Source organism: Charadrius vociferus, unplaced genomic scaffold (genome assembly GCF_000708025.1).
Source record: "Charadrius vociferus isolate BGI_N301 unplaced genomic scaffold, ASM70802v2 scaffold975, whole genome shotgun sequence".
NCBI classification, from domain to species: Eukaryota; Metazoa; Chordata; class Aves; order Charadriiformes; family Charadriidae; genus Charadrius; species Charadrius vociferus.
This window is the reverse complement of record NW_009648454.1, coordinates 51,163-64,259: the sequence shown is the minus strand read 5'-3', so window position 1 is coordinate 64,259 and position 13,097 is coordinate 51,163. Positions and strand designations below refer to the sequence as shown.

Here is a 13,097-nt window from a genome sequence, read left to right as displayed (position 1 = left end):
TGCGTATCAAGAGGGATAACCTGAGCCGCTTGTGTTTTATTCATTTCTCTACTTGAGTGGAAGAGCTAGCAGCTGGGGAAAAGGGGCCAGAACATCACCATAGAAGTTCAGTAAATGCTGCTGGGCAGCAACAACAAACCTCAGAGCGTACTGAGAAAGGAGAGACAGTACTGAAAATATCACAGCGGTGTGCTGTGAGTAAGCAGCCCCACACCTCCGGATGCCACAGTCACTGCTGGCTGCCCCAAACAAAGGTTTTAAAAGAACCAGAGACAACTCTGCAGTAGACAGCAGAGATTAGAGCCTTGGAAAGAACTCCACATAATGAGAGGGGAGACGGCACAGGTTTTAAAGATTCATCGGACAGACACACACAGATGTAGTGAAACGAAAAGGCAGCAACATTTGCTGAGGAGCCATGCTACACCTGAGGTTTGTTGCTTTGTCCAAAGACACCTTGTCTCCAAGTAGTTAATGTGTTTCTTGTCTCTACATTCCCGTCTGCCAGCTCAAGGAAGCATGAGTTGCTATTGAATTCTCAAGACTTAAAGTGAAGATCTAAAGAGCATTTGTCTTTTCTCCCTAGCTTCTACTAACTGAGGGATGAGAAAAGCAACAGCAGACTCCCAGCGCTGGGAGGCTTGTGGCTTTTGCACAGGTTCAGCACTCACAGGGGCGATAATGCTCCACACAACCACCTTATCCTAAACAAGTCCAGAATTGTAATAAGGAAAACTGAATTTTCAGCTGGAAAGTCTGAATTAAGAAAGACTGAAAAGATCATATAAACATTAAGGAATATCTTCATTGACTATTAATATCAAGTACATATAAAGAACAGGCTGACGTTGCCCATGAAGGACTGGGCTTTCTTGCACTCTGGAAAAAAAAAACCAAAAAAACCCAGACTAGTATACTAAGCAGAAAAGTTTCCATTTTTTGTGCATTAAACCCTCACCCCTAAATTAAAACTGGTTTGCTTTAAGTGTTTTTCTCTTCAGCTGCACATGCTAATTGGAGGATCCAAAGCAGAGATGAATTAAAGTGGCTGGGTTGTACCAAACCCAAGCTCTGCGCAGCGGCAGTGAGCTGTGGGAGCCCAGAGCTCCCTTCAGGAGAAGGGGAAGGCAGAATGCCAAGGGACTTGAATGCCAATTCAAATTTCCCTTCCACTCATGGGACGGACAAAATTAACATCTCATGGGAACATCCCCCTCCTTGGGATAATCATCTCACCCCCTTCTGATGCCTTTGGGCATGTTTCATGCAGCCGAAGGGTAGATTTCATTTTGCCAAGCGAAGGGGCATTTTAGTTTCTACTGGCCAGAAGAGGGGAAAACACAACAACCAAAAAACCCAAACCTATTCCGAACCGCTAAGCACGTGTTCAACAAACACTTCACACACAAGCAGTCCCCAGCTTGGCACACATCGCAGACAGACCGTCCAGGACAGGAAGCTATCAGAGCTTTTTCCGCAAGCTCCTAGGATCCCAAGTGTACCACTAAATAATTACTCAACAAAAACAGACCTCAATGGGAGGCAAGCCTGTCAGAATGAAAAAAAGAGCAACCCACGAGGTATCAAACAAAGCGAGCTATTGCAGAGCAGCCTGACAAGAGGAGAAGTGGAAGAAATGCTCAACGCCAAGCGGAAAGCATTCACTGCCAGAGAGGTGGGAATGAGGCACAGCCTCGAGCGGCTAATGACCCGTAAGCTGCAACTTCATAGAATCAGAGCAGTTCAAGTCTTACTTCCACGTGCCCACCTCTCCAGGAAGGATTTCCCACCCCTCCAGGAAGGAATTCCCACCTGCTTCCCACCAGACAGACTTTGATGGTAAGGGCAGAGCTGCCTGGAGCAACTTTTCCAGGAAGACGAGGCAGGAAGGTGGTGCTTCCTTCTGTGATCCCAAAAGACAACGTAGGACCTCACAGAGAGGACAACGGGAGAGGTGGATGAGCCAGGGGGGTGAGCATGTACCCAAACCACGGACAGACACTGGGAATACATGCTATCACCCCTTGGCAGGTGGCGCCCACCTCCCCAGTGTGTGGACCCCTTACACACGTTCAGCAGCAGAACCTCGTCTGGTCCAGACCAAGGGAGAGACGAGGTTTCGGGGCAAAACGGACCAGCCGTACCTCTTTTGGGGACTTTCAAGGCAGCAGATTCTGGTGTTTCTGGGGACGTTGTATCAGCTCCATCTTCAAAAACCTGGATCTGCAAGAAAGTATAATAACTATTATTACAAAAAAAAACCCCAAACTATAAACAGAATGGGATCAGAAAACAGGTCCATTTTGGTAGCAGATTTAAACAGTGCAGACTGTTTTTTTGGCACAGATCTTTAATGTAGTCATTCAAGCTCAGCTATCCAACCATCCTCCTTCCACAGGCTTCCTGAAAACAATAACATTCTTTATTCATACAGGGAATAAAGAATATTCATGTAAAGAATAAATACAGTCAAAACTCAAGATTCAACAGCCCAGAACATCTTAACAGTTCCATGATCACTCTACACAGCAATCACTTCATGAACCTTGATCTGACAGTTATTTTGTTACTGACAGTTGACAGAATGCTCAGTTTTTATTTTTCTGTGTGTTGTCTTAGCAAAAAAACCCTATCTTAAAACTCTTCTTTCTCTTCAAAAGGAAAACTGCTTTTCTCTGAAACAGAGAACTTCAGTGACTCGAAATGCAACACAGCCAACAGAGAGGGGTTTGTTTGGGTTTTTTTAATCTGAAAGCTGCCCGGCTCTCTAGGCATCCCCAGGAGGCACACACAGGAATACTTTCAGGTTTGAGCCATGCTAATCTATCTAAGGGTTGAAGGTTTAAGGCTATCTCTTTTTAAACTATTTTTGCACACATTTTTTGCCTGATAAATATAGAAAATAATGCTGGAAAGGATTAGATCACTTCTTGCGAACCATCCCTTCACCTTAGAAGATCAACACTGCCTGAATTGCTCCTGACAGGTATTTGCCCTATCCATTCCATGAAAACCTGGGAGTTCAGTTTAAAAATAATCCATGAACCTGTCAGTCACAGTTTATATTTTGGGAAGATGCCCAAGTTACCAGGAACATATTCTTAAATTAAAAGAAGCGAGGAGACTGAGCAAAATCATGCCATGGAAATCAAGGAGAACTGCACCAATGCTCAGAATACTCAAACCACGGTTTTAAAAGCGAGGACAAGGCAAGCATCCCTCGGATGATGCTGGAAGTGGGTATCTGACACAGCCAGGCGCACCCAATCTTCAGAGTGACTGAGCAGCACACAGATTTTTCACAACTTTTCACTAAAGACAGCAGCGTGACAAAACCAGACTCAAGGACTACAGAAACGGGACGCTGGGGGTTCTGCTGCACCAGGTTGTGCACAGGCATTTAGCCAAACCAAGGGTGGGATTTTGAGTGATGTTGGGGTTTTCCACCAGGTACAACTCAGGTGGCAACACCAGACTTACTGGGAGATGGCTAATGACAAGAAGGAGGCAGGAACCAGAACAGGACTTGTTTTCGGGTTAGACTGGAGAAGTGCAATGACATACAAGATGTGCTGCAGAAGCAGCTTTAAACTGATGAGCTCCTCTGCCAAGCAGGAGCAGAAAAGCAGCAGCTCCACTTGATGTCAAAATCGATGATAATGTTTCCACACACCATAAAAAGAACACTCCTGTTCAAAATCACTAGCCCAAATACGAGTCCCAGGCAGGCAAAATGGTAAAGTTGCCAAAAGATAAGGAGCAAACACTTGGTCGGAAATGCCTGTCTGTGTTGACACAGCTGCTCGAAACTGCGCTCCAGCCCTCTGCTAACTGGAAAACAAGCAGGGAGGGGATGGTCAGAAGCAGAGATACAACAGCCCCTCCACAGCCCGCTCCCGGAGTGGCACCCACCCTCTGCACAGCAAACCAACATACTCCTGGCTCAAATCTTTCAAATCTTTGAAATTTTCCCCTCAGTACATTTTTAAAACACCATAATAAATTAAAAGAATACTGCTAGGCTTTACTGATGCTGGTATTACTGGTGCTTATTTTGCGAAATACAGTTTTAAGTGGAGGGGAGAACAGAAAGTTACTTATCTTGGAAATTCTTAAAAACACTTTACGTGTGTGTAATAAGATGTGCTTGTATCGACGCAGGTGATCTGCTTCATAAGCAATGAGAAAAAAACCATTTCTCATTTACAATTTATTTTCCCCTGAGAAAAATGATTTATTATTGACATTCAGTAGTCTGACACTGTGTATAACCACAGGAAAGCCACCCGCTACGCTGGGGAGACCTAGAAATGAAATACGGGAGGATGCAGTAGACAGATTTACAGTGGAGAGCACAAGCAGAGCATTAACTCTGCTGAAAGGGAACCCTGCCATTTTCCATTTATATCTTAAACCTGGTTTGTGAAAAATTGATGCCCAAACTGTAATGGTCACTTAGATGACTGGCCGCCCATACCCTGGGCAGCTTTCTCCACTGCCTCTGCTGGCCTTCTGTTTTGGTGCAGGCTGACTCATCGGCTGGCTAAGCCCTCCTGCTGGAAGCCCTCTGGGAAGCTGGGCTCTGCAATAAGAGCTTGAGAAAAAGGCTGGAGAGCGCAGACCCATGGCTCTGTGCCTATTCGGCAGCTGCTGAAGAAGGCAGGCACAGGAATTACTGCGATTTGCAATCCGTGCTGGACATGCTCCTCAAAGATTGCGCTCCCCTGTGCTCACCAAGTGCACCTTTCCACACGCGCCAGAGTTTCAGAGGGATGGTCAGTGCTACTGGCACTGGTGCATCTTCTCCACACATGCACACCAGGGATTTACTCTTTCACAGAGGAGAGCGGGCAGAGACAAACTACTTACCATCATCATGGAAAAACAGCTTATTTTTAAGCAAACTGTGTGCTCCTCAGTTCGAGACATGCGAGACAAAGACCTCAACCATTCCAAAACCAAAGCAAGAAAGGGGAAGCGCAGTGAGAGGCAGCTGTCGGACCCTGCAATGAGCCTCTGCCCTCCTGCACACAGCAGATTTTGAGTCCCAGGAGAAGACACTACAGAGCACCCTTCAGTTTGACCCCCAAATACCCCAGTGCAAAGCCATACACAGGAACCTTTGCACCACCACTCTGCCGTGACCACCAGGTGAGATGGAAACTCCTCTGAAGGTCCCAGGCAAGCACAGCAACACTGACCTGCCCACACCAGCACGGTGGGACACGTGTACCGCTGCATGTCACCAGACGTCTGATGGGTGCAGAGTACCACCCTACGCCCGGAGCACAGTAACTGCCTGCGTATTCTCCCCCCTGGTTTGCCAGCACTGGGATTTCACAAGTGCTTGATGGGCAGAGACCTGCCAACAGGCTGCCCTGTGTGACCTGTGCCCAGCTATCCAGTCTGGAAGCCTCATGTCCTGGTCCTGGGGACCAGAACTTCTAATTGTAAACTTCTGTGTTTGCTTTTCCAGCTGGCAGGCCAGGCTGAGCGATGGACCAAGGAGGCACAGCGAAACAGCCCGCAGAGAGCATTCACCTCTCCATCGGTGACCCCCGACCCCGTATGAACTGAAGGCCCTTCTGATGGTCAGGACAGAGGATGCTGGGATCCACCCCAGGACTCCTGCTCCTAAAACCCCTTATTTCACGTTCAGCTTCCCCCGTGCTTCCTCAGTCACCCACTGCCAACAACCTGGAAGCGAGTCACCACATCTGGTGAGGCAGCAGGAAGGTCTGTGGAACGGCGCGCTTCATGATCTGCTGCCGAGATGCCACAGGGTGGAATTTAAACCAGTCATTTTGTGCCAAGGAAGGAGAAAAGGAGCCGAATGTCTCTCACTGTGACATTGTGCTTGGAGCACACCGACCTGTGGGACTCAAAAGAAGCATCACTTTGCTATGCTTGTGCCGTTTGAAGATTACACAGAGGAAATTAAAATGGAAGAGACTTGTTTGTACATAAACAAGCTCCCAGTTCCTACCTATAGTACTTTAATAGCAAAAGCTCAACAACTAAATCCAAGTCGCAAATTGTATATTCTTTAAGGTAAACTTTATGTAATTAAATTCCTCTGAATTTACTTCCAGGTAAACACCCAGATATCGGTCGCAAACTTCATCTGCTACAGATGAGGCAGCTGATAACTCTGAGGCAGCAGACAGCCAGCAGACTTTACTCTTCATTTTGGAGGCAAAATAAAACCATTCCATGCTCTCTGGAAATCACCAAACTTTTTTTCACCCAATTAATCTGAAAATATTTCACAATGACCCCATAAACTGGGCTAATCGAGACACTCAATGAAAGGCACATAGAAGCTGCGTGTCAGGCTGGAACAAACCCCAGCTCTGGCAGGAGCCCAGCCTCCAGGAGAGGCTTCTGTCTGCGTTTGGAGCTGCTCTGTTCCCTCATACGATGGAAGATGGAGAGTCCCAGAAACATCGCTCTCTCTGGGAGCGAAGGAAACTTCTTTTATCTCTCCCCACCAGCGTGCAAAGGGCCATTTTCCTCTATTTAACCAAGCAACCTGTGAGCCACCATACCTGAGACAAGCCCGGTGAGCAGAGGCCACCGCAGGGAATGTACAGAGGGAAGCATACCTGTGACTGCCGCACAAATATGCCGTGGTTTTCTTCACAGGTGAAGTATTTCCTGCCCTGCACGGTCCCGTCGTTTTTGCCCTTTGCTTCATCCAGGATGACACCGACCCACTTTCCCGTGGCAAACAGGGTGGCACCGACATAAGCCACGGTACCGCGGTGCCCTTTCCCGATGACTTCGACTCTGGAGCCCACCTTCAGGGGCTTGCTGCTCGCTTCCACGCTCATCCTGGTGCCGGTGCTGGATGCCTGATGACAGAGAAGAGAAGCACAGCAAGTTAAACGCAGCTGGTACAGACAGACAGACCCATGGTTCGGACATTGGTGTCTCATTCCCCTCCAGCAGCACCCTTCACCCCAGGGCACCGCACTGGGCCACCCGCAGCCCAAGGGGTCAATCCCCGTTCACCTCTGCCGCCCTTTCTTTTCGGGAGTCAGCAAAAGGTAATTCCTTCCATTATAGCGCCAAATGGGAACCACAAACAATGGCAAAACCACCATTAACTACTACTCTTCAGGGTTTAATAGACACACTGGGCTCACAAACCCAATTTATAAGTTTTTTATAAGCTTTGGGGGGAAAAAAAAAGCACAACTGTGAAGTGGTAGAGGTTAGTGCAGTCACACTTGCCTTAATCTACGCTTGCTCCATACTTTTTTCATTAGATCAGAAACTGCCTACAGCTTTTCAGCCTCTTGCTTTATGTACATGCTCAGGAACAGAAAACCCATTTCTGATGTAGTTTACTTTCCTACCCTTTCTTATTGTCACTTTTTAAGAGGACCTGGTGGCCCACCACCAGCTGCAGTTAGACCACCCACCCACACCAGTTTCCCACTGGATTCATAGGACCCCCAGGACTCCAGGGTACCCATCGTAACAGCGCTTCCTTCAGGATGCTGATGAGCAAAAAAATACTGGTGGTAAGTTCATTGGGTTTTCAAGGCATTATCATCATGAACATTAATCCACATTTAAATTTCAGCGTGCTGAAACCATTGGGTTTCAGGCTTGCCATCCCCAATGCATACCTCTCTGCTTAGGTAAAGTTAACCATGGTGACCAATTCTTTTAGAGCATCAGTAAGATGATAGGTATGAGGAACTCCACTAAGGCAGTTGAGACCCTCAGCCTTAGTTAAATTGTAACGAAGTCTGTAAGCAGGGGGGACAGACAAGTAAGGCACTGGGATCTTCCCCCTGCCTCCAATGCCTCCTCCTCTGAAATAAGCCTGGGTAAAATAGATTAAGTTTATACTACATTGCCATAGAACTAAATAAATGATGTATTTTTTTTTAATTGTTTAAAAAGTACTGCTATACTAATAGTCCTTCCGCAAATTTTGATGCCTTTAAAAAGCAATTTAAATACAATTGCAATGGGAGGGAGGGGGATGTTTGACTGTCTTGCTCAGTTCACGTCCCACAGCTCAGTCCGACACTGCCGCGTTGTCCTTACAGCGGTCTCTAAAATGAAGCACGCTCGGCATTTACATCATCCCATTTGCCAGTAGTTCTGTTTATTGTGTAGAAAATATTTTGTTTTGATTGCTGCTGGGCCTGGCTTAAGTGAAAGAATATACTCTTTATTCAGATGAGAACAGAAGGCTGCTTTCACTCCCCCAAACCACGACACAGAGAACAGGCGAGAAAGGGCACTCTCAAGCTGATGGATGCGAAGACAAGTTTCAGCAGCAGCCAGACACCAAGCGGGGTTTTCAGCAGTTGCAGGTAGACCTCAGCCTGTTCAAAGAACCCAGGGTATTTTGAAAGCTTCTGGCTGGCACGTGCAGAAAGCCGAATCACTGCTGTCAGCAGACAGACCAACACATTACTGCCTTCTTTTGCATACTGATGTTTGAATGCAGAACATACCCATCATGCTCAGCAGGTTTTGTGACTAAGAACTGTGGTGCCAGTTTTCCACACAAATCTGAGTTCCACTTTTCATCCAAATACAACTGGCAGAAATCAAAAGCACAAAATAATCTTTTAATAAAAAAAAAAAAAAACAAAACCAAAATCAATCACCATTTTCTAGCAAATAAACAAAAACAAGACTTCAAACCTAAAAACTTATGCTACATCCTCAAACAAATATCTACCAAAATTTTGGATCCTTTCAGTTGCCAGATGAACTAGCAACAATATTCTGCAAAATACGTGCAGCTGTAAAAATCAATGTGTCCCACTTGTTATAAAAAGAGCAAAACTCTAAGAAAACAAGAATCCCAAACGAAAAGCAAGATTCACCATTTAAATAGAAAGCTTCCTGCTCAGTGATTTGGAAAAGCAATCGCTTCCCTTTTTATCCACCCTGGTTTATATTTACCAGTTTAGTTTCTGGTGGCTGTGGGCAGCTGCAGTCCGGGTAAGAGCTATAGGTGTGTGAAATGCGACGAGCCGGGAATCGGAGCTGCACTGCTGCGGCTAGCACCCGCCTGGAGTAGGGCACGGCTCCGCGGGCACAGGCGATGCCCCGAGGGTAAGGGGTCTTACACCTGTACCGACAGTTAAATCATGGTGGAACGTCCATTTTACGAGCGTTCACACACGACTTCAGCATGCGTTGGATAAGGTTAAAGCAGAGAATGCACTTCCAGAGGAAATAAGGAAGCAGGATTATAAATTGAAGATAACAGACTTGTACCACCACAGTGTTGTCTCCGGCCAATTTGATAGCGTACCTAGTTAACAGAAAGCAGGCGGGTTTACAGCTAATTCGCAAGGTAAAACTGTTGCTCTGTCTTCCTGCAGAGTTCAGCTCCAGTCCTGCAGACCCTTTTTTTCAAATCGCAGTGTTCCGACTTTTGTTATTTTAATGATAACATATTCCATCTTAGGCTCAGCTTGCACCGGCGACTTTCCAAATCACGAGACGGGGATGTTTCTCAGGTAACTGCTGAAGATGCTCCCAGACACCCCCTCCCAGCTCCACGGCCAGGACAGGAGCACGGAGCGCCAAGCGGGACAAACTCAGAAACACTCGTGCCAGCAGGAGCACGCAGAGCAGATACGTGCGACCAAGGAGGCAGCCGGGGGCAGGAACCGGCAGACTAAAGTCCAGGGAGATGTTTCAGGAGGAGCAGAGCACAAGCTACGCGACTTGCAGGAACCAACCTCTCAGATGCATTGAGTGGGACAAGACCAGAGCCCCGGAGCACGGCGATAAGCCAGCCAGGTTTTCACCAGGTAACCTCACAAACAATTCCATTTTTATTTTTCTATACCATCAAATCTGTAGAGCAGTAGCAGATAAACTGGCCTCAAAAATCAACTATTTCACCGTCTCTGCTGCAGTAACATCACATTTGGTGTTGTGGGCTGCACGTGGGTGTCTGGGGAACGCCTTCTGCGCAGCACTTGCACAGGAGCTGCAGGAGAGCGTGTCTTCCTTGCCTCCTTTCCAAAGCATAATCAGAGCAAAAGCACATATTAACAGTAACCAAACCACCTAGATTTTTAAGCAGTCGGATACAGGATACAGCAAGGCTACACCTTACAGCTTTTCTAACAGCAAAGACAATTTAGGAGGCTCCTGACATCCTTCCCTCCAGCTTCTTGCCTGTTCTCCATTGTGGATGACCAACCTACCAACTGCGCTGCCCCAGCCGATTTTAAAAACACTGTCTCTCGAGCAGGTTTCAGTGTGGCCACAGAAGGAAGGGACAGGCAGCAGAGGTGGATTTGAGGAGTCTTGTAAGCCAGATTTGCCAGTTTGAGGCAGTTACCAGTGGAGCCACAGCAGGAGATCACACCACCAGTCTCTCAGGGCTGCTTTCCTCCTCGTCAACAGTCACATAAATCCTCCAGGGAAGAAAAACTGGGACTTCATATGGGAAAAGAGTTTCCTGATTTTTTTTTTTTTTTTTTAAACCACAAAAGCTCTTCAGGGCCTGTTTTACAAATGAGGAAGCAGAGATGCATAATAAAGAAAGCAGCACAGCTTTGTTCCTTGCAAAACCATCTCCAGAGACCGACCCCTAAGAATTAGCAGCAGATTCAAACGAATGAATCACCTCATCAGCCTATTTGGAAGTTCCACCACATTTCACTTGCAATATGCTCCGGCACCGATTTTCTGCCACAGCGACTCCTTTCCATGTCTACAGAGGAGCAAGCAGTCCTTCAGTAGAAAGAAAAGACCTTTTCCCTGCATCAAACCACCCTCAGATTGCAGCGAGCTACCCAATTAGTGCAGCAGAAAGAAACTAACACCAGACTTTACTCAAAAGGAGAGTAAAACCACCGTGCAGCTCAGCGCCTGGCAAGCCCTTCACACCCCAGCTGTCCTGGCACCAGAAAGCCTCTGCTCTGCAGTCAAGCAACTGGAAAAAAACTCAAAATGCAGGTAAAAGCCTCCAGGATGTGCAATTTTCCCGACTATGAATAGATACCCAGCTCAGGATTCTTCTCTGCTGTGGCGTGAAAGGGTAGACCAAAATAATTTACATTACCAGAGCAAAACACAAATTTATGCAAATTACTGTAATCTGCTGAGCAGTCTGAAAAAAATGCCAACTCAGGTAGCGTTCCCTTTTAAAGATTCGTTTGAAATGAGTTCTAGCATTTTCATTAGCAAATAAGACAGAGGGCTTTGTATTTCTTCCCAATGTACCCAGTCACACAGGCAAAGCATTTGAAGGTTACTTTTTACACGGTAAAACAACTGAAAATCCCCTACACACCACAAAACCCCAGTTTTCTCTGCGGAGGCACCCATGGACAGCCAGGAGAAGGGGCTGTGGATATTTTCTGTCCTTTATTTCGGGTATCCGTCCACATCCATCCTTCCCAGGCAATCAGCCCCTGCTTGCCATGGGGCAGTGGTGCCGTACCCTGGTGAACGTGGCCGCCCCAGCGCCCACTGGCGAGCTCAGCCCTCCAGGTCATCTCCACCAGCAGAGACGCGAGCTGGGTAAATAAATGGTTTTCGGTATGCTCTGGCAGGTAATTCATCACTGCAGCATTAGGTTCAGACTAAGCCTCCAAGTCATAAACATAAAAAGGCTTTAAATTACTGGGGGTGTTGACCTAAAAAACAAACACACGCATATATAGATAACTGTCCCTGCTGCTGTGTCCCAGGAAATCCCAATAATCATTTAGCTGCAACCAGCATGATGTGTCCGATCCCGGATGAAGGACATTTCTTCCATCATACTGCCTACTCCTGCACTGTGTCCGCTGGCTTTGGTACATCACTGTGTTTCTGTCCCAGGAACAAGAGAACTTCACCCAAAGCCACTGGTGAATAAAACCAAGGAAATTCTGCCTTTGGCATCCGCTCCCATCTCTAACATTTGCACATTTCAGAAGGAGAGAACTAAAGTCTGCAAAACACTATTAAAGCACTTTAAAAAAAAAAAAGAAAGAAACTTAAGAAGAACATATTCTAGGGCTGAAACACTGTGTAAGTCAAAAAAAACCTAGCCAAACTAGCGTTAGCTATATCTTAGATCCTTTCCCTCAATTATCTCCTCCCTTCCCAGCAAAGCCCTGCCCAGACCAATGAGGGCATCTTCCTGCAGACACCGCCCGCATCCCAACCGGGTGAGAGCATTTTAAAGCAATGCTGCTCTCTCACCTACCCAAGTGGGGCCAGCAGCAAAAAGGTCACAGTAAGGACTTCACCCGGTCTGTGTAAGCCCAGCCGGGACCTCAGCGGCCCGGCAGTCGGTGCACAACACCTTCTGCTGCTAACGCCGCCCACGTTCACTGAGTTTAAAGCCAGCAGCGCCGGCACCCGCAGTCCCACCGGCAGCGTGGGCACACTCCCTCAACCCAGCAGAGCCGTGGCCGCTTGCGCTGAGCCCAGGGATGAGGCCGGGGAGGCTCAGGAAGAGAGAGCGCCGACGGACCGACCCACGTGCGTTTCCACGCTCCAGGAAAGACCTGAACGTGCAATTCAAAACTTCACCCAAGTGTTGGCTGTCAGGCTTAGGAAGAGCTGTGGGACCTGCAGCTCCGTTGCTGGAGTGAGCCCCCTCCACTCCACAAGCCACTTTTCACCTCCAGATAATAGATTTAGTTAACGACACTTCACCTCCAGATAATGGATTTCATCAATGTTAGCGACATCTTAAAAAAGTTTTGTCTTCGTTTGCCTCTTGACTCCCCTCAGCCTGTATGAACACGGGTCAATCTCAGCGTTTATTTGTCACTCAAGTCATTAGTTAGATGTTATAATTAACACAGCAGCCAATTAATAACATATGGGTATGCATCACCACAAGAAAGTAATAAAACAACTCGTTAACATCCTTCTCGCATATCTGCGGTCTCATTAGTGCTAAATGACAAAAGTTAATGCAATTAAAACTGGCAAAAGTAGGTACATGTGTTTTCAGACTCCCATATAAAATTATTATAAATTTTTTAAATCTATCAAATAAGATTTCATTTTAAACAACAGACAGGAAGTTTATTAAATCCATGGTATTCTCATGCTGAGCATCCTCCCTTTCCAATAAAGTCCGTAATTTGTAGTAT

The 13,097-nt window shown here is 46.8% G+C and overlaps 1 protein-coding gene across 1 annotated transcript in view; it reads right to left on the bottom strand.

The window, feature by feature from the left end:
- The window catches only part of DCTN1 (dynactin 1), a 58,984-nt gene extending 52,136 nt beyond the window's left edge, over positions 1-6,848 (bottom strand). Inside the window, exons 1-2 of the mRNA XM_009885628.1 lie at positions 6,606-6,848; positions 2,145-2,223 (exon numbers count right to left, since the gene is read on the bottom strand). Coding sequence (XP_009883930.1) covers positions 2,145-2,223; positions 6,606-6,833 — 307 coding nt within the window. The 5' untranslated portion in view covers positions 6,834-6,848. The remainder of the gene's footprint in view (positions 1-2,144; positions 2,224-6,605) is intronic.
- Between the last annotated feature and the right edge of the window lie 6,249 nt (positions 6,849-13,097).